General features: G+C 47.9%; 1 protein-coding gene across 6 annotated transcripts in view; it reads right to left on the reverse strand.

Annotated features, from left to right (window-relative positions):
* APBA2 (amyloid beta precursor protein binding family A member 2) overlaps nucleotides 1–21972 on the reverse strand; it is a 138554-nt gene that overhangs the window by 47214 nt on the left and 69368 nt on the right. For 4 of the 6 annotated variants that reach the window (XM_086364123.1, XM_086364124.1, XM_086364120.1 and 1 more), the window contains 2 exons: nucleotides 16756–16809; nucleotides 597–1583 (listed from right to left, as the gene is read on the reverse strand). In XM_086364123.1, coding sequence (XP_086220249.1) covers nucleotides 597–1556 — 960 coding nt within the window. In that variant the 5' untranslated portion in view covers nucleotides 1557–1583; nucleotides 16756–16809. Of the gene's footprint in view, nucleotides 1–596; nucleotides 1584–11784; nucleotides 11882–12308; nucleotides 12436–16755; nucleotides 16810–21972 lie in introns of those variants that run through there. The other 2 variants (XM_086364125.1, XM_086364121.1) reach the window with 1 other exon arrangement.

The following is a 21972-nucleotide window of genomic DNA, read 5'->3' on the forward strand; positions in this document are numbered from 1 at the left end:
TACTTTGCTATAATTAAAAGAAAATACAGTTACGCTTAAATCCACTGGCCTCATTAGCATGCATTTCTTCTCCACGTCTCTGTCAAACCTTCAAATGATTATTTGCAAAATGGTTATTTACAGCGAATTTCCAATTACACCAAGGCCCCCAGGCTTTCAGAGAAGTGTCACCAGATTCAACCACCCCTGTGAAATGCACTCAGGTTGGGGCCCCTTGCCGCTAGGCTGTCCCAACCACTGGCCACAGCTGTCTGCACTTGCCGACAGTACTAGATCCCTGTGACTGACCAAAACCACCCAGAGAGGGGCAACAGTCTCAGGGACCACTCCCACACAAGCAGATCAGAGCAAGCAGGGGAAGGACCCAAGCTCTGCTGGGAGGTCTGGGTGTCTGCTGGGAGCCCTGGTTGCCAATCAGCCTCAACAAGATTTCCTCAGCAATTACTACAGCATCTGATGGGTGAACAGGAGTGGCTGGAAAGTCCACACATAACTGAACACGTGGAGCGCTGGCTCGCATTCTGACCTGTGGGCTGCATGGACACCTTTGCTCTCAGCCCCTCCCTCCGCTTCCCCAGGGCCAGCCAGAATCTTACCTCTTCTTGGGGCCACTTGGGCCTCTCCTCCGGGGTCCTGGTCTTGGTCTTGAAGCTCCTCTGAGGGTCGGCGGGGTGCTTGGCCTCAGGAGGGAGGTTCAGTGACTTGGGCCTGCCCTCGTGTCTGTTGGGGCCGCGGCTGGCCTCAGCCAGCGGGCAGGCCTCAGGGGAGTCCCCGGGCCCTGGCTCGGGCCCCTGTGGTGCGTGCTCGGGGCTGGCCTCACCACCACTGGTGATGCTGCTCATGCTCAGGCTCATCTTGATCTCGGCCACAATCTGGTCGATGTCCTCCTCCTGGTCCTCTGGGTCCCCGTCCCTGCGCCTCGGTCGGTAGGGCGACGTGCTGCCTGCATTCCTATTGGCCTCGGCAGGGTAGTAGTCCTGGTAGGCCTCCTCGCTGGGACAGTAGTGGACGTCCTCTTCCTGGTCCCGGGAGTCCAGGACTGAGGCCTCATCCTCCGGGACAGAGAGGTGGCCGTCCCGGTAGCCAGGGCTGCCCGGGTCGCTGTGGCCATGTGCGTGTGGGCCCGTGGGCTCCGTCCACTCCTCCACCGCCTCCTGGCACTCATCTGTCTCCAGGTGGCGCGTGTCGTGAGCCAGGTAGCCCTGCCCGTCACAGTCCGTGCCCTGCAGGTAGCTGTCGTCCTCGGGGCAGTAGCGGATGTAGTAGGTGATGCCCTCCTCCTCTTCAGGCAGCCCCTCATCGTAGTCCTCCTCCTCCGAGGTGTTGTTCACATAGTCGGAGCTGGAGTCCCCATCAGGGCTCTGGTCGGGGCCACCCTGCTCAGCAGGCACTGGGCTCTCGGGCCGCAGGGCCGCCAGCTCCAGGTCGGTGGGCACGTACTCCTCCAGGGCCAGCTCCGCGTCCTCACTCTCAGGCTCTGGGCCCGGCCTCGCCCTGTGGTCCAGCAGGCTGCTCGCCACACTCTGACGCTTCCGGTGGGCCATGGTGGGGCTCATACAGCCATCGTCACCAGGTGGCAGCCACTGCAAGGAGGAAGGACGACAGGAGAGTCAGAACCTGGCCCAAGGAGCACGCCCAGGAGATGTGACTTGTGTCCATTCAGCTGACAGGACACCCCACCTCAGCTGACTCCGGTGTCAGGACCATTGCATGCCCTGCCAAAGAGACAGGAGGGCACCAGGGCTGGAGGAGGACAAGCGGACCCTGGCGGCCCCCCAAGACACCTGCTGCTTCCCCCCAACTCACCACTCACTCATGACTTCTCTGTTTTATATAATTGGAGTATAGTTGATTTACGATGTTGTGTTAGTTTCTTGTGTACAGAAAAGTGAATCAGTTATACATGTAAAACATATATATTTTTTTTCAGATCCTTTTCCATCATAGGTTATCACAAGGTATTGAATATAGTTCCCTGTGCTATACAGTAGGTCTTTGTTGATTATCTAGATTATATATAGTACTGTGAATGTGTTAATTCCAAACTCCCAATTTATTCTTCTCCCAACCCTTTCCCCTTTGGTAACCATAGTTAATTTTCCATGTCTGTGAGTCTGTTTCTGTTTTGTAAATAAATTCATTTACATCATTTTTTGGAGAAAGAAATGGCAACCCACTCTAGTATTCTTGCCTGGAGAATCCCACAGACAGAGGAGCCTGGCAGGTTACAGTCCATGGAGTCGCAAAGAGTCGGACAGGACTGAGTGACTAAGCACAGCACATTTGTAAGACAATTATGCAGCAATTAAAATATTTACAAAGAGTTTATTGCATAAAATATGCTGCTGTAATTTATTCACCACCCAATAAACAGAATAAACTGTGAAGAAATCCATTTAAATCCCAGCAGAGGTTTGGTTTGAGTGATGAGACAGTGTTATTCACTTCCCTCCTTTATTCATTTTTGAGTATGATATTTCTGGGGCTTCTCAGGTGGCGCTAGTGGTAAATAACCCACCTGCCAATGAAGGAGACATGGGTTCAAATCCCTGAGTTGGAAAGATCCCCTGGAGGAGGGCATGGCAGCCCACTCCAGTATTCTTGCCTGGGAAATCCCATGGACAGAGAGCCTGGCATGCTATAGTCCACAGGGTCGAAAACAGTCAGATACGATTAAGCAACTTTCACTTTCACTAAAGTGGCATTTACCTGTGTCATGGGACACAGGAACACTTAAAGACCTTGCAAGCCCCCCGCCCCAGAGTCTCAACAAACCCAATGGAGGCACCACCCAGGTGATCATTAACACCATCAATCATTCATTTACACCATCCTTCTCGCAATTTTCCCCTGGCTGTCTGCCAGCCCTGCCCCCAACCCAGAACATTCTGTGACTTTCTGCAGGTTGTCGGGGGTGGGGGTGGGGGGGTGGGCACATCCTCCAGTGATGGCAGCTGGAAGGGTGTAAAAGGAAATTCCAAAAGGTGAGATGAAACTCCTGAGACAAAGGGCAGGATGCTTCATCACTCTGTCAAATGATTATCTTCTGAATAAAAGATCTCTCTGGGGATTTCTTTGAATAGCCAGCCTCTCCTGGCTTATTTAAAATGATTTAACTCTACTTACATGTAACTTCCTTACAAACGTTTCCTCTGGGGGAAGCAGGGAACTCTGGGGTATTTAGTGGAGTGGTGGGGGCGGAGGAGGGATTATAGAAGAGAAGATGCAGGAGTCACCTGTGGCAGCCCCCCTCTGGACACACCAGGGTTTCTGTACCCCTGAATTCCCCACACACAGGCTCCCTCGTCCTTGGCTGGGGAAGGGCCAGCCCCTGCTGACAAGCAGCTCCCCACCACACCTGGGCTCAGCTGTGTCCTCCCTACTGTTGCTAACAGCGTGCACGATGATTCTTCTGGCAGGAGACCTGGCTGTGTGCACACCTGGCTGTGTGCACGCACACATTCAAACACGCGCGTGCACACACACACACACACACACATCCTCCCCTTCGCCCCTACATCCCCATCTCCTAGAAACCTCTGACCCTAGAAAAGTCTGAGGAGGGGATACACTGCAGGTACTTAACAAATGAGGGCCCTGCCTTTGACTTCTCAAGACAAAAATTCAAAAGGATGCCCAGGCTGTCAGCTGGCAGTCGCTGACGTGTGGCTGGCAGCTGACGAAGAAGTAGGGAGCGGGGTGCCCCTGTGCAGACTGAGAGGGATGAGGGACCAGGCAGCCTCTGGCAAGGATCCCCGGGCACTTCTCTAGCCTCCTGTGTCCTCACCTGCCCCAGAGGGTGTGGCCGGCTCCAATTTTGGGGTGGGTTGGGGTGCTATCACCAGCAGTCTCTGGTCTTGGCCTCCAGCTAAGGACAGAGATCCCAGAGCTGTCTTGGGTCCGGGGCAGGGACCCACTTAGGGCCCGGTTGTCCACAGTCAGTCCCAAGGCCCTGGCCCTTTTGTCCCCTTGTTGCATCTCTGACTGGCTTTGCATCCAGCAGGTCCTTCACTAGTCAGTCCCCCACACTTCAGAGCCTAGAGCTCAGAACTCTGGACTACGCCCTTGGAGCTTCTGATTCAGGATATCTGGGTGGGGCTGAGGGTGTGCTTTTCTTCTCTCTTTTTTTTTTTGACCAGTTGTTTATTTTTTCTCATTTTTCTGAGCAATTGCCTGATTTTATTTTTTTTAATTGAAGTATAGTTGCTTTATAATGTTGCGTTCATTTCTGTTGTACAATGTGAATCAGCTATGAAAGTGTTAGTTGCTCAATTGTCCAACACCTTGTGACCCCACGGACTGTAGCCCCCAAGTCTCCTCTGTCCATGGGATTTCCCAGGCAAAAATATGGGGATCTTCCCAACCCAGGTCTTCTGCAATGCAGGTGGATTCTTAACTGTCTGAGCCACCAGGGAATCGCTATATGTATACATATATCTCCTCCCTCTTGGGCCTCTCCCCACCCCCCATCCCACCACTCTATGTCATCACAGAGCACCCAGCTGAGCTCCCTGTGCTATACAGCAGCTTCCCACTAGCTATCCATTTTACACATGGTAGTATATATATGTCGATCCCAGTCTCTCACTTCATCCCACCCTCCCCTTCCCTCATTGTGTCTACTTGTCCATTCTCTACATCTGTGATTCTAACAGGTGTCAGAATTGGGCCGATGCTGTTGGCCTGAGATCAAATGTGGACCATCACATTGGACAGGAAGCCAGCCACCTGCCCAGCCTCCAGCCATCATATCTTTGGAATCAAGAATAAAAGTCCCAGGACTTCTTGGAAAAACAGATTTGCAGGTTTCAAATCTGAGAGACTAAACACAATTCATTGCAGCTGCCTTGAGGCCCCCGATGGCCCCCCTCAGTTCAGTCCCCTTCCTGAACAGGGAAGAGAAAAGTGGATTTCAAGGTCAGATCTGAGCAGGATGGCTTGGATAAAGATGGAAAATGCTCCCTCCAGGAACTGGCAGGTCAGACCTCCTCATGGTCCCACCTCGTCACAGCAGCTGCAGAGTGCCCACTGCCTGTGTTATGGTCAGGCATCTCTCTGCGGGTGCCGTCTAACCTCTCTGCAGTGCCCACTGCAGGGTGGAGCGGGCTGCCAACCCAGGGTCCTTGACCTCGGGGCTCCAGATCTGGAGATGGAGCACGGAGTACAGGACAGAATTGTAGGTATTACCAACAGGAAGGCAAATTTTGTCTTGGGTAGCACAGGGCTCCCTTTGGGATGAAGAGTCTAAAGAGATAGATGACTGGTCTCTGAAAATGAAGTTGTCCTAACACAACATTGTAAAGCAACTATATTCCAATAAAAATTTTCTTAACATGGCCATTATGAGCTGACAATGAGTTTGTGAAACTCACCATGTTTCCTCTCTGAGTAGGCATGTACGATGGTGGGCAAGGGAGACCCTAAAGAGAGAGAATACACCTGAATTTCAACAGGACACATGACAAGTCTTTCCTAACTTTCCTGTGGCTCAAACTGAAGTATGCTGATGAGTTGGATATGGCAAAATGAGATGGATTAGTGGCCAACTGAGTGATCAGACTAAGAAGTCATCAATTTGTGGATAAGCATCCATCTGTGAGGATTTTCCAATGATCTGGTTCAACCAGGGACGATGATAACAAAGACTGCAGCTCTTCAGAACTGCAGTTGACAGAAACCTGGAAGACATCAAGTGTAGGGGTGGCAGAGATGAGGTTTAGCTATATCACGCATGGAAAATCTTACGTATCCTGCTCGATCCAGTTAAAGCTGTGCTTTCACAGCCAGACTTGCTCACATGAATCACAAAGCTCAGCCCTGAAGCAGTGCTCTTCTGCAAGCCCACTCTTAACGAGGCAGAGAGGCTTCATTTCTTTAAGGAAAACCCAAAATCTTGCACCAATAATTGCACTGGCCCTCTATCCCCAAGACTGAAAAGCCCATTTCACACAGTTCTCCCATCTGTTCCTTTCATCACAAGCTTATAATAAAGGCTATTTTCTTCTTTTTCCCTTGCCTTGAAGAGGAGGTGGAAGACAATCCTTTTATAGCCCTTGTGACAAAGGATAAGAATGAAGGAAAAGCAAAGAATGATTTATGACATAAAAATATGCATTACAGGGACTTCCCTGGCAGTCCAGTGTTTAAGAGTTCATCTTCCAATGCAGAGGGTACAGGTTCAATCCCTGGTAGGGGAGCTAAGATCCCACATGCCTCATGGCCAAAAAAAAAAAAAAACCCAAAACATAAAAATAGAAGCAATATTGTAACAAATTCAATAAAGACTTTAAAAGTGGTCCACATCAAATACATAAACCTCTTGAAACAATATAAATAGATAAATAAAATGTGCATTACTTGGGATATCTGATGTATGGCTACAAAGCATGTTTCAAGATACCATCACCCATGACACAGTGGGGAGAATAAAAAATGCTGTGCCTGAGAAAGTCTACTTCTGATGATGGTGTACCAGCTTGTACCAGTCTAATCCCCCCACCAGTGACAACTAGTAACTTTTGATGTGTTTTTTTTTTTCTTTCAATTTCTATGGAAGCATCAGAGAACTGCCAAAGCAGCTAGGACTTGAGGGCTGAGATCCCGACAAGCATGAAAAAACACTGAAATTATCTCAGCATCCTGTGTGGCTTTTCTCTCCAAGTCAGCTGTGCACCCATAAATGGTTGAAAACTAGCAGAAAATGGTGGTTGCCAGGCAACAAGGCCAAGCAGAAGAGAAAGTGAAAGTCGCTCAGTCATGTCCAACTCTTTAAAACCCCATGGGCTGTAGCCTGCTAGGCTCTTCTGTTCATAGGGATTCTCCAGGCAAGAATACCTTAGTGGGTAGCCATTCCCCTCTCCAGGGAATCTTCCCAACTCAGGGATCAAACTCTGGTCTTCTACACTGCAGGCAAACGTTTTGCCATCTGAGCCACCAGAGAAGTCCTACTCCATGCTCTGTGGTGACCTAAATGGGAAGGAAATCCAAAAAAGAGGGGATATATGTATCCATACAGCTGATTCACTTTGCTGTACAGCAGAAACTAATACAATGTTGTCAAGCAACTATACCCCCAAAAAAATTCATTAGGAAAAAAGAACTTGAGGTGCCAAATTCCTGGAGAGAAAGGAAACAAGACTCTGACATTTTATATTAGACAAGGGCGAAAGTTGAAACAATCTGAACAATAAATAAAATAGTTCTGTATAGTCCAAAGTATAAAATAATACCCTTGCATTCACACAATGTAAACAAGAAACAAGAGAAAAGCAGAAAACCCCTGGGCAGAATTTCTCCATATATTTTGTGCAGACACTGCCCCCTCCTGGAGACGAGGCATAACTCCCAGGTGATCAAGGTTAATATTAACAGTGGTCAGTTCCACTCTGATTTAATAGAACAGCACTGCTCCCTATGCAGTCTCCTGACCCAAAGTTTATAAGCCCTGACTAACCAGAAGGAGAGTATCAGACAAATCTGAACAGAAGGATAGTCTAAAATACCTGACGAGTACTTCTAAAAACTGTCAAAGTCATCAAAAACAAGGAAAGCCTAAGAAGCTACCACAATCTAAAAGCACACTGGTATACTTAAAATGGATAACCAACAAGGACCTACTGTATAGCACAGGGAACTCTGCTCAGTGTTATATGGCAGCCTGGATGGGAGGGAAGTTTGGTGGAGAGTGGATACATGTACATGTATGACTGAGTTTCTTCACTGTCCACCTGAAACTATCACAATATTGTTAATTGGCTATACTCCAATACAAAAGTTCAAAAAAATAAAATAAAAACTAGATAATCAACAAGGACATACTGTAGAGCACAGGGAACTCTGCTCAATGTTATGTAGCAGCCTGGATGGGAGGGGAATTTGGGGGAGAATGGATACATGCACATGTATAGCTAAGTCTCTTCACTGTCCACCTGAAACCATCACAACATTGTTAATTAGCTATACCCCAGTACAAAATAAAAACTTTTTTTAAAAGTACCTAAAGAGACATGAAGATTAAATTTAATTTGGTATCTTAAATAGAATAATAGAAAAGAAAAAGGACAGTAGGTAAAAATTAAGAAAAACTTAATGAAGTATAAACTGTGGCTAATAATTATGTATTGATACTGTTTCATTACTTGCTACAAACGTACCATGTGAATGTAAGATGTTAACAACAGGGAAAACTCTCTCTACTATCTTTTATACTTCTCCGTAAATACAAAACTATTCTAAATTTTAAAAATTTACCTAAAAAAGAAAGTTGGTATAGTTGCATTAATATTCACAGTAAGAAAAGAGGCATTATTAAAGGAAAAAAATAAAAAATCTTAATAAAAAAGGGCAACCTGCTAGGAATAAATTGTAAGTTTAAATTTTAAGTGTATGCATACTAAGTTATATGCTCTCAAACTTTATAAAGTGAGAAAAAAACCAAACTCAAAAAGACAAATCTAAAATCACTATGGGATACTTTTTAATACACTTCTTTCAGTAAATGATTTAAAATAAGCAAACAAAAATCAGAGTAGAATTAGATTTGAACACTATCAGTTCAGTTCAGTCGCTCAGTCGTGTCCGACTCTTTGCGACCCCATGAATTGCAGCATGCCAGGCTTCCCTGTCCATCACCAACTCCCGGAGTTCACCCAAACTCATGTCCATCGAGTGGGTGATGCCATCCAGCCATCTCATCCTCTATCGTCCCCTTCTCCTCCTGCCCCTAATCCCTCCCAGCATCAGAGTCTTTTCCAGTGAGTCAGCTCCTCGAATGAGGTGGCCAAAGTATTGGAGTTTCAACTTTAGTCTCAGTCCTTCCAAAGAACACCCACATAGTTGCCAAAAATGTCCTCATTAACAGATAAAACTTACTGCAATGAGGAAATACATACAAGTGCACATAGAAAATTATGTCAAAATTAATCACATGGTAGACAAGACTAAAATGAGTCTAAACAAATTTCAAAATGTTGAAATCACAAAGAATATGTTTCTGATTACAGTGTAATTACACCAGAAATAAATAAAAATATAACTAGAAAATATGCAGATATTTGGGGATGAACTACTTCAAAATAACCTATAACTAGAATAGAACATAAGAGACAGAACATAGGGAATGGCTACCCACTCCAGTATTCTTGCCTGCAGAATCCTCTGGACAGAGGAGCCTGGTGGGCTACAGTCCACAGGGTCACAGAGAGTCGGGCATGAATGAGCAACTAACTAAAAAGAACATAAATACAGAACTTAAAAACATTTTGTACTCGTTAATAATGAAAATACCACATGTCAAAAAATAGTTACACACTCATATTCATAGCTGGACTATTCACAGTATTTAAAAGGTGGAAAGAACACCTGTCCATTGATGGATGAATGGACAAAAAAAATGTGGCATATCCTCACAGTGGAATATTATTCGGCCTTTAAAAAGGAAGGAAATTCTGATCCAAGCTACAATATGGATGAATCTTGAGGACATCATGCTAAATTAAATAAGTCAATCACAAAAGGACAAATACTGCATGATGCCACTCATAGGAGGTTTCTAAAATAGTCAGATTCATAGAAACACAAAGTAGAATGGTGGTTGCCAGTGACTGTGAGTAAGAGGGAAAAGGGGGAGTCATTTTTTAACAGGTACAGTGTTTCAGATCTGCAGGAGGAAAAAGTCCTGGAGATAAAGTTTTCCAACAATGTGAATATAGTTTACCTTATTGAACTGTACACTTAAAAATTTTTTAAGATGGTAAATTTTAATGTTTTGTGTTTTACCACAATTTTTTTTAAATAGATTACTGTTAAAGGAGGCCTATGAGGGAATGCATAACCTTAAATTCCTTTATTAGAAAACAAAAAACACTGGAAAAATAAATAATCTAGGTATCCATTTATTAGGGCTTCCCAGGTGGTACAGTGGTAAAGAATCTTCCTGCCAATGAAGGAGATGCAAGAGACACGAGTTCGATCCCTGGGTCAGGAAGATTCCCCTGGAGAAGGAAATGGCAACCCACTTCAACTATGGACAGGGGAGCCTGGCGGGCTCTAGTTCACGGGCCACAAAAAGTTGGATGCAACTGAGCAACTGAGCACACAGGCACTTTGAAAAGATCAACAAATTAAACCTCAAATAAAGGTAAAGGAAGAAAATGAATGTAGGGCGGGTAAAAAATAAAATAGAAAACAAATGTGCAACAGAGAAAAATCAGCCAAGCCCAAATGATGACTTTTGAGTGGGGATATTACATATATAAAGCCTTAGCAAGACTGATAAAAGGTGAGAGAGAGGGAAAGTATACAAACTACAGTATCAGGAATGAAAAGGTGGATACCACTTATAAAATATAATAATGGATATTATGAACAACTTAACACTAATAATTGCGACAATTTTTATGAAATGAACAAGTTACTGAAACAGAACTTAGCAAATCTGACACTAGAAGAAACAAAAATCCAAATGGTCCAGTATTTACTAAAGAAATTGAATCTGCAATTTAAAATCCTCTTTCCTTTTATCAAATAACTTCAGATCCCAGTGGATTCCCAATTGAATTCTTCCAAACAGTTACACAAAAACAAAATCAAACAACAACAACAGAACACCAGTATTACCCAAAATCTTTCAGGGAACATAAAAGAAGATACACTTTCCAACTCACTTTAAATGGCCCCCATGACCTTGATACCCAAACCTGAACTTGATGTTATATGAATACAAAATGAAAGGCAAGTCACTTTGAAACAGTTTACAAAGAAACAATAAAAAACTGTCAAATCAGTTTATATATAAAAATTATATGTCACAATTCAGTTGCATTTAGTCCAGAATGCAAGTTTGGTTTAATATTCAAAAATCAATCACATAACTGAACACTGATACCACGCACATATCAAGAAGGTGTGAACTCAGAACTCAAACAGTGGCTCCGTATCAACCTAGAAGGGTGGGATGGGGAGGGAGATAGGAGGGAGGTTCAAGAGACAGGGGACATAAGGTACACCTATGGCTGATTCAGGTTGATATTTGACAGAAAACAACAAAATGCTATAAAGCAAGTATCCTTCAATTAAAAAGTAAATAAATTTTTTAAAAAAGAAGGTATGTTTAAAACTATTATGTTTTAAAACAGGTATATTTAAAAACAGTTGCACACACACCTATACACACACACACACACACACACACACACTCCATCCTGGTAAAATTACCCTAGACAGCAGCTGGGCCAGACTGGAAGAAGGACAGAGACAGTGACAATGACATTGGGGAAGATGAGCAAGAGAGGCTGGAAATCAAGTCCCAGAGAGGTGGGGGCGGAAACTCAGAGCATGAATTGTGGGGAGAATCTATATGCACCGATGTCTCCATGGCTGGGCCTGTTCAGTGAGTGAAGGTTTACTAGCTACATGCTGTGTTCTTTCTCTCTTTTGTTTTTTAAACTGTAGTTAAATACAACATAAACCTTACCATCCAGACCACTGTCAAGTACACAGTTCAGTGCCATCAAGTGCATTCACACCATTGTGCTACCAGCACCCCATGCATCCCCCGAGCTCCCTTCATCTTGTACAAATGAACCCTGTACCCACTAAGCTTCCCCCCTGCCCTGCCCCAAGTCCTTTATAGGATGAGAAAACAAAAATGTTTCAGGGGGCAAAACAACTTTCCATCAGAGCAGGGCTGGGCCCCAGGATCTCTCTGGGCCCCCTCCCTCCTAGGAACAGTAACCGTGATGTTGGGCAACCATAGCTGCAGGTGGTGGGTGCCTCGGAACCCACCTGGGAGGCCTGCTGCAGGCTCTCCTCATGATGCCGTGCCCAGCAGAGCCAGCTCAGCCCGAGTGTCTAAGACCTCATGTCCACGAGCCATCTTCCTCTGGAAAGCAGGAATCAAGACTTCCACTTACAGAACTGAAGAAACTCTGATTAAGCCTACTTCTATGTCTGCCTGGCAACAGAGCTATGCCCAGGAGAGGGGTGCACTGGCTGCCTCTGGACCAGCTGAGGGGAGGGGGGAGGAAGAAGCAGCAGAGAGAAGGGGAATCACAAGCAAGGGGGCTGCTCCTAGGCTGCTCTGTGCCCGCATAGGATCTCACAGAGGAGCAGAGGCCATGAGGGCTTCCAGAGCCCAACAGAGTCCTTGCAATTAACATGGGCACAGCTGGAATGCTGCAAACTCCAGCCCAATCTACAACCACCCCCCCAACCCCCACAGAAGCTTCAGAGAAGGAGAGGAAGTCAGGATTTATCCCTAAGCTAACCAGTCTGCATAGCTGACGGATTTTTCTAAAGTGCAATCTCACGGTCTCCCAGGCGAGAGTTAATTTTCTTTGGCAAGGGACAGGTCTCAGGCTGGCAAGCTTCTCAGCGCTCCCACCACGCGATGCCTCTGCTTGGCTGCAGAACCCGAAGTGGGGCTGGCAAGACTGGGTATCGACAAACAAAAAACAGACACACTTCCCAAAGAGCGTCGCTCTTCCTCAGCCAGGACTTGGGGAAGTTGCACAGATACGCCTGCGTCTTCATGGCTGAAAATAATACCGGCGGTCATCTCTGGGGACAACTCCCACGAGCAACCCAAGGTGAGTCACAGCACTGTCTCAAAGTGCCCTGGCCACGCCTGGAGACATTCATTCAAAAGAGGAATGCAGGTGCTGGATGTATTTGCATCTCAGGGATTCCTTTCTGCTGACTTGGGCTTGGCTCTACTTCCCAGAGAGAGGCGAGATCACAGCTAGACCCCCTGGATTCTCTCCTCACCAGTCCCTTCTCCCTCTACCCTTCTCGCTGCGTCCTTACACCCACCACTTCATCCTTGGACCACACTGAACATAATCTTCCATCCTCACTGAAGAATATCTTGTTCCCACTGTTCACACTCTCCTCTCGCCGGCTTCTTGGGCAGTTTCCATGAAGAAGAAAAAGCCTACATTCACTGTGTCTTTTATAATCCTTCTCGGTCTCCAGGCAGCCACCACCCAGCCACAGCCAGGAAGTCCCGAGCCCCCTCCTTCCTCCTGGTTTCCTTGCACTTTCTGGCTGGTTCCCTCAGGCTCACACTGAGTCCACCCCGACTCGTGGCCTGACTCTCTGCTTCCATCCACCCTTCAAAAACTCCCCCATCCTTCCTGAAGCTGGAATCCAACAATCCTTTCCCACCTCCAAGGTGACCTGCTTTCCCTCAAGGTCCCACCTCCTGCCCTTACTGACCACTCTTTCCCCAGAACCCTCCGCACACTCCTCCCCAAGAGGCTCCCCTCGGACCCTTCCTCCACCCCACAGCCTTTCTTTCGGCCACATCATCTCCCTCCAGGGCCACAAGAGGCGTCTCTAGGGCCAATTCACCCTGGCTCCCGTCTTCCACACTCATCCCAAGTGTTGGCCCCTGGTGAAACCCTGCCAGGTTCCGTGTCCATCTAAATAGGGCAGTCTGCCCTGCTATCTCACCTTCCCACTCTTTCGTCCTTGTAAGGCCAGGTTCTGCCCCACCTCCCTCCCTCTCTGTACCAGGAATGTGCTCTCACCCTTCAAGATGAGCAGTCAAGAGGCACTTCCTCCTGCACAACCAGCTACACTGACTGGTCACCTCCCCCGGGGTCCCCTCTTCACCTCCCTAACACAAAGGTGCGTGGCCACCAGAGCACCAGACACATCCCCCTGCAGCTGATCACCAAACAGAGTGCGGGGGCTCCCTTTGCCTCTCCAGGAGGACCTCCCCAGGAGCTGAGTCCCAGCTCTAAGCCCTGAGGCCAGGACATGGTCAATGACATGGCCTTCCCTGGAAGTGAGGGTCTCTGCCATAGAGGGGCCCAGGCAGGAGGGGAGAGGTGAACTACTCTTCATTGACAGCACCCCCTGAAGGGCTGGCATGCCATCCCCACATTTCCCTGCACACGTGTACACAACTGAAGGACAGTACATGATGGTCTCAGATGAGTCTGTGGCAACCACAACTATATGAAAACACAGCTCTTTGCAGGACAACCTGCCCCAAGGGAAGACCCCAGCAGTGTTGTCTGGGGAGACTGAAGGGTTGGCTCCATAAACATACACACCCTGGGGACTTCCCTGGTGGTCTAGTGGTTAAGAGTCCTCCTTCCAGTGCAGGGGACAAGAGTTCGATCCCTGGTCAAGGAACTAAGATCCCACACACCACGGGGCACCTAAGCCCTCATGACACAATTAGAGAGCCCGTGTGCTTCAGAGCCTGTACACCACAAAAACAGAAGCCTGCAAATAGAGAAAGCCTGTTTACTGCAATTAAGACCCAACATAAACAAAATTTTAAAAATATAAAATAAAAAACTTACCAGGAAATTAAAACAAAAACCAAACAACATATAAGTTATCAAGCAGTCTGAGCCCAACCTAGGGTGTTAGAATTGTTCTGACTTTAAATAGCATTTTCTGGTGGATCTGGGAGTGCAAGTGGTATAAGCAAGTTTGGAAAATGATGCATTAGGCAGAATTTAATGAGTTGCTTTCTTGCAAGACTAGTCAAGGCTTTTAATATGGCTCTCTGGGACACGGGGCGGGGGCGGGGCGGGGGTGGGGGCATGGTACACACAGAGTGTCCCCAGTCAGATCTGAACATGGGCCACTATTTTGGGGACCATCTCCTGGGACTCCACTGAGCACAATTAAAGAAGGCCAGTGCAAACACTCATGTAATTAATTAGAAGTGCATATAATTAGCTACATCTGAACATCATTAATAAAAATTACATAGAGAAATGGCTAACTTCCTTTCACTGAATCACATAAATTATGTTGGGCTCTGAGTAGCAGCTCAGAGTGCTATTTTCTTGAAACATTTTTCATCTTTTAAAAAAAGGTGTTGATGAATTTTTTCTCTCCTAACATGCAACTTAAAAAAAAGAAAAGTTGGTGTCAGAGCAGGCGTTTCCAAGCGCTTGAGAACACACACACCAAGGCGGGGAAGCAATCATAGCGGCTGCTCTCTGCCTCTTCTGAGAAGGAAGTGGCAGCAAGGGGAGCTTTCATGGGCTATGCCCTCCCCATTTGTCATGTGGTTCTTTCTCAGGACCACGCCCCCGAGTCATGAGTCCTCACTGAACAGATGAGGACAATGAGCTTCTAAAAGTGTTAGAAACCAGAGCTACATGCAATCACAGACTTCCTGACCATCTATGATCCACGAGGAATTGGAGTGGACGTTGCGAAGGGTCAGACCAAGGGTTACTGTCTGCGGTGAACAAGCCCACAGAGAGACCAGCGGTCAGGCAGTAAAGCACAAGGCAGGCTTCAATGTGGCTTAGGACTTCCCTGGTGGACCAGTGTTTAAGAATTTGCCTGCCAGTGCAGGGGACAGTGGTTTGATCCCTGGTCTGGGAAGATCCCACATGCCTCGGAGCAACTAAGCTCGTGCACCACTACTCTTGAGCCTGTGCTCTAGAGCCTGGGAGCCACAACTACAGAAGCCCAAAAGCCTAGAGCCTGTGCTCTGCAATGAGAAGCCCCCACAATGAGAAACCCTCACACCACAATGGGAAAGTAGCCCCCACTTGCCTTGACTAGAGAAAGCCCTCTCAACAACAAAGACCCAGTGCAGCCAAAAATAAAACAAATTAATAAAGAAAAAATTTAAAAACTTTAGTGCCAATTCTCTTAAAGAAGTTGCTAATATTAATGGTCTTTTCTGATGGACCTGTGCACATGTGTCTTACCTTTTCCTACCTCAAGGGTCAATTGTGTAAGTATCAACAGTTGTATAGGAATAGTGAGGCCCAGAATGTAATTCTCCAGGGGAAAAAAAAGTAGAACACAGCCCCCAACCTCTATTTGAGTGGAAGCACATTCACAAAGATATCTGTGAAAAGACAGCAGGCACGCTCTGAGAAGTAGTATTCTAAAGTTATAGACAGGACGGTTCCCTTGCAGTAGAAAAGTAAATACACCCAAGTCTCTTCTCTCTGCAGATCTCCTCCCAGAGATTCATTCTGGTGTAACTATCAGTTAAAAATATCCATCTTGTTGTACTTTTCTCTCAAAGAAGAAAGATACTTTTCTGCAAAGAACACTGACAAATGTGTTCACTTAAATGACTGTCCTGCACACTGCAGGTGGGGGAATGCAATCGCTAAGGGAGCTCAGCTTCTTGTCAATTGTCAATATCATTGATACTCTAATGATATTTCAAGATACAATAATATTCCACTAGGTCTTTTATTTTCTTCAGTTCTTCAGTGCTCAGAAGGCTGAGCACCGAAGAATTGATGCTTTCGAACTGTGATGCTGGAGAAGACTCTTGAGAGTCCCTTGGACAGCAAGGAGATCAAACCAGTCAATCCTAAAGGAAATTAGTCCTAAATATTCATTGGAAGGACTGATGCTGAAGCTCCAATACATCGGTCACCTGACTTGAAGAGCCAACTCATTGCAAAAGACCCTGATGCTGGGAAAGATAGAAGGCAGGAGAAGTGGGTGACAGAGGATGAGATGGTTGGATGGCATCATGGACTCAGTGGACATGAATTTGAGCAAACTCTGGGAGATGGTGAAGGACAGAGGAGCCTGGTGGACTACAGTCCATGGGGTCGCAAAGAGTCAGACACAGCTGAGGGACTAACACTTTCATACTTCACACACAGACCCAGCTACCCAGGAAGTGAAGAACCGGACAGCTGTACAGCCCCACCTGCAGCAACCCTCCAGTAAAACGACTCGGTTTCACACAGGTCAGAAGCCAAACCCCACACACACCATGCAAGGTAACCTCTCAATTCTTACCAAAAACAAGCAGTTTGGTAAGGTCCTGAAAACCCTCCTGGTGATGAAATCTTTCTGGAATAAAACAGAAGAAAAGAGAGGAAATTACTTTGGTTTCAGAAATGACATGGGTGCCCCTACAGAGCGCTCCTTTAGGTATAGAAATTTAAATGAGTGAGAGGTTTTGAATACCTGGGAAAGTGAACTGATTCTAATTCTAATGAGATGATCAGAAATCACCCTGAAACAAATAATTAAAATGTTTCTTTGGCCATTCATCACACGATCATTGCCTTAACATCGTGTTGGACAAATAAAGCGATGGCTTATGTATCGCTCTGGCTGGAGAGGCTGTCAGCATTTCAATGAAGCTCCTCAAAGCCCTCATGAATATGTATTTTCCCACAACAAAGCTTGACCCCACTAGTTGGCAGAAGCAGTATTCTGGGACACTGTCAGAAGAGGTGGGTGTGCAAGTGGGGGCTGGAGGGGGATGAAAGGAGATTAAAGGAATGAGAGAGAAGGCAGGCCACCTCTCCTCTCCCCTGCCCGCTTCCCAGCCCACCCTTCCTCCTAGGCAGCACAGTTTCAGGAAGAGAACAGGAAAGAGGACTTTAGGTTTCACGGTCTCCTTGAACAGAGGGCGCTTCACAAGTGCGAGCTGGAGAAGCAAGCCAAAGAGTCAAAGGCGTCAGGACCGCCAGGCCATGGGTTGGATGGGCGTTCATGTGGGGCAGGAGATGACCAGGGGTGGGGAGCCTGGGGTGGGGCAGGAGGACAGGTTTCCCGGTCTGAAATGTCACATCCAAATGCCTTTTCTCCCTCATTTGGCTGAAGACAGAGTAAGTAATAAAGGAATTTCTTTGTTCCTTCCAAACTCATGGCAATGGCAGCTTCCTCCCCGGCACCCCACATCCTGGTAGCATCTCGTGAACAGCTGTGCTGGTCAGGGAGTCTACCTTCACCCTGGCTCCAGGTCTGCAGTCAGGGGATGGTGTCCTTCTTTGGGGAAAACAGGAGGTCTGGCCAATGGCTAACTGGGAATCCTGGGGGTCACCCAAAACTGGTCCCGTGCAGATGCCTTGGTCTAGATGTAAAAGAAAATGATGGGCCAGCCCTGAGATGGTTGCAGATGCTCCAACTGTGACCAAGATCCACAATGTGACCAAGCCACACGGTGATCAAGTCACATGACCATAAACTGCTAGCATCCACTCTGTGCGTGCATGCATGCTAAATCACTTCAGTCATGTCTGACTCTTTGCAATCCTGTGGACTGTAGCCTGCCATGCTCCTCCATCCATGGAACTCTTCAGGCAAGAATACTGGAATGGGTTGCCATGCCCTCCTCCAGGGAATCAACCTGACCCAGGGATCGAACCTGCGTCCCTTACATCCTCTGCATTGGCAGGCGGTTCTTTACCACTAGCACCACCTGGGAAGCAAGGATGTTTGCCTCCCTCGTCTATTTCTTTCCAAGGGCAAGTGCTTCTGCTGCCTCTCAAGTCCCTTCACAGTGTCGGCCTCAGCTCCATCATGTGTAAAATGGGGGCAGTGGGAACCACCTTACAGGAGGGATGGAGGTGAAACTCCACAAAACCTGGAGAACACCACCTGGGGCCACGGCAGCCTCAACAGCCTGCCCTTCTTTCTGCCAACCCCACCATCCAACCCCTCCAGGAGGAAGTGACTTGGTGGTTAGTGCTCGTACTAAAGGTCATGTCCAGGGACTTCCCTGGTGGTCCAGCGGTTAAGACTACACTCTCCCAACACAGGGGCCCTGTGTTTAATCCCTGGCCAGAGAACTAAGATCCCATGTGATGCATGGTATAGCCAGAAAAAGAAAAGTCACTATATATTATGTCCAGCAGCAAGAATCCTCCCTGGAAGTCAAGAGAGGGGCCTCAATTCCTTGGTGTGTTCCAGGTTTGCTCTGTGACCTCAAGCAGGTCACTCAGAAAGGTCACGGTCCTCCCTGGGCATCCCCCACCCCAGCTCTTGGCAGTTGTGACCAAGGAGGGCAGAGAAGGGTCAAGAAGCATCCAGCACAGGCTGGAGTCCCCTGCATCCATCCCTCCCTCCCTTCCCTCCTCCAGCCACCACCATCCCTGACCCCACCGGTCGTGGAAGGGCCCCTCACCCAGAAATCCAGCATCTCCCATCTCTCCAGGCCCAGAAGTGCCTGGGGGACCCCAGAGCCCAGCTCTTCCTCCACTGCACCCCTGCCTTCCACCTGTGAGTCCCTTAAAAGAGCAGTGTCATCCACCTGTAGTCTGAGCACCCTACCTGCTCCCCAACGTTCCCTACAAAGACACCCAACCATCAAAGCACTTTGGAAGGACGGCCAGCAGCACCCGGCTCCTTACGTAAGGAAGCAGGCCCACATCTTAGCTCAATTTAGCATCCGGTTTTAACTGTCTATTTATAGGCCTCACGCGAGCACCCCTTGTGGATGGCGGGGTGTCAGGGCTCCGGGCTCCCGGCCACCGCTATTCATTAGCATTCCTTTCATGTTTGTCTTCTCTCATTTTCCCAGCAGCATTGTAACTCAGCAGCAAGGTCACCTACAGCCTGGACCCAGCACCACTTCTCATCTTCTCTAAAGAAAATATGAATTTTCTTTCCCCTGCGGCAGTGCCCTCTCCCCACCCTCTGGGGGCCCCTGGCTTGTGCCGCCAATAGCAGAGCTGTGTTATTTTCATGACCTGCGTCTCCCAACAGACGGCTCATCTCAAAGACAAGTCCAGCAAAGTCGTGGGTGAGGGCATACAGGAAGGCCTCAGGCATCCACTGTCACCTCCCTGGTTTGCTCTTAGTCTACCCGTTACCTGGCCAGGCACAGCAGCCAGAATGAACCCGGAGGTTTGGAACATTCAGGCTCTCCTCAGCCATGTATGTATGAGCCAGCCACTCCTCCTTGTACCAAACACATGTCCTGGGTCTCTACCCATCCCCTCGAGATGCAGCCAGCGCGGGTCACCTGCTCTGTCCCTTTGGTCACGTTTGACTGGACAGAAATACCAGAATCTGCTCTTTTGGTAACTCACAGCCATTCCTGAAATAACCCCCTCATCCTCTCATGTCATCAACCTCCAGGCTGGGAACTCAGGACACAGTTCTGGGAACTCCCCACAAGATTAAAACATGCAGCCACTCACTGTCTACATGGTCAGTCCAGGCATAGACTGGTGGGTTTTTAGGTCATCCTGAGCCCAGCTTCCCTGGTGAGATTGGAGACAGGAAGTCCCAGGAGACCAGGAGACTCTGTGGAGACACTTCCTGTCCACATGCTGATGACCGGATCCTCTGGGGCTGGGCCCCCTGCCCTCAGAACCAGTGCAAAAGGAAAGACAGGCCCTCTGCCGCCAGCTCTAAGCCCACAGCAGAATTCAGGCACAGACAACACTGCCAACCAAAGCCCTTCAGCCACCTGACTTCAAACACCACGAGATTTGATCCTCCCGTGAATACTGGGGCTGCAGCCATTGGTATCTGGTTTGAGAAGTAATTAATTTTCTCACAGATGCCACATCACTGCCCTCAGAGGGTCCCCATGATTCCACGTGCACACTTCTGATAATAAATTGGACACAAACAGGGCATATGAAATGTCACGTTTCCAGACACTTGGGAATAAACAAATTCTAAATATTCCTGAGACTCAATGGTTCACAGATTTGCTGATGAAGGTGATCAGCTGCTTTTGATAATACAGCAGGGTAATCAGTGGGAGAGTCCGGGTCCAGAAAGATCCTGGAGGCCTGGTGGCGGCCCAGGCTGTTGGGAAAGGGGATCTGGAAAATGGCCATGGCCCTAGACAGGCCTGCTCACCACAGCAGGAGAGGCTGCCCTGGGAACCCTAGAAAGGGCAGTGCTGGTGGGAGAAGGGTCAGAATCAACCTTCATAAGCTTTTTCTCACAAAGTTAACGCAAATTCCACAGCTTCACAGACTCCCAGACCTGGGAGCTGTCCTGAGACACACCTGGGGACAAGGACCAGGAGACGGAAGTCACCTGTCCACAGCAGAAATGGGAAGTCTGCCCAGAAACATCGGCACAGCAGAACCACCAAGCCACTGCCCAGAATCAAATTTCTTTCTCCAGCTGACCCGTGAGCTATGGTTGAATGAATTTCCTTGAGCTAAACTGGCAACATTGGGCTTTGTAAGGGGCTAGGGCCTGGGCACCCAGGTGCAGGGAGACCTGGGACGCTGTGGGGAAGAACAGGTGGGATGTGATGAGCAGTAATAACCCAGGCTCCAGGAATCACTTGCTGATGAAGGACTCTGGCCACACTGAGTGGAAGCCCTGGGCAGGGATTGGGAAGGGTGTGTGCAGAGCACCATGGCCACGATCAGATATATCAGAGGCAGCACACCACAGTCAGCTCAGGTGTGACTCCTGTGGTCCCAGCCTGGTGACTGCAGCAGCCCTTAAACTCAGGTGTTTGTAAGACTAGCAGGACCTTTGCATGAGGGAAAGCCTGGAATGGAGGTTGACACTTGCATTGTTGTCTCAGGCCAACCCACGTGGACAAGGAACTTGCCTATACTCGGCTTCCTCAAAAAGCGAACAGTCAGCTGGTAAAGGTTAGCATCTGGCAGGTAAGCCATGGCTCAAGGTGGCCTCTGGGACCTGGCTCTGCAGCTCAGCTAAGCTGCCCCGGGGTAAGCAGCAAGATGGCCTGTGTTCCCTTAGGTGTGACTGGAACCACAGGATGGAATTGGGAAGTGGGGCCTGGGGTCTGTTGCTTCCTGGGGGCAGTGTCAGTCGAGGACAGCAGTCTCATAACAGGGCAGGGAAAGAACTGGGGTCCCAAGAACCGGCCACAGACTAGTGACTGTGGGGAAATAGGGGACGACCTCAGAGAGGGGCTCCAGGTCCTCTAAGCCAGATGGACGCAGGGGACACAGCCCAGGTCATTGTACGAAGAGGACTCAGGGCTGGAAGGGAGTGATGGTAAAGTTGAGATGCTCTATGGATGGGCACCAATGGGATGTTCACAAGTAAAAATCTTAAACTGTCCTCTAGCGAGATGCAAGGGAAAGTTTTCAAATAATAATTCTATTTATTGATATAAACATCCACAGGTATTATTTTGCTCCTTCTGGGCAAGAAGTTGTGTCTTTAGAATCAAAGTTCAAACCTTAAGATTCTCATTTGTACAAATGTCTGGGGAAGAGAATGGCTTTGAAATCCAACTTCAATGGTCTCCAAGTTTGAAAAGCAATTGTTTTG

The sequence above is a fragment of the Bos grunniens genome, chromosome 21 (assembly GCF_055505025.1).
Source record: "Bos grunniens cultivar Pamir isolate PY7600 chromosome 21, Bosgru_T2T1.0, whole genome shotgun sequence".
NCBI lineage: Eukaryota > Metazoa > Chordata > Mammalia > Artiodactyla > Bovidae > Bos > Bos grunniens.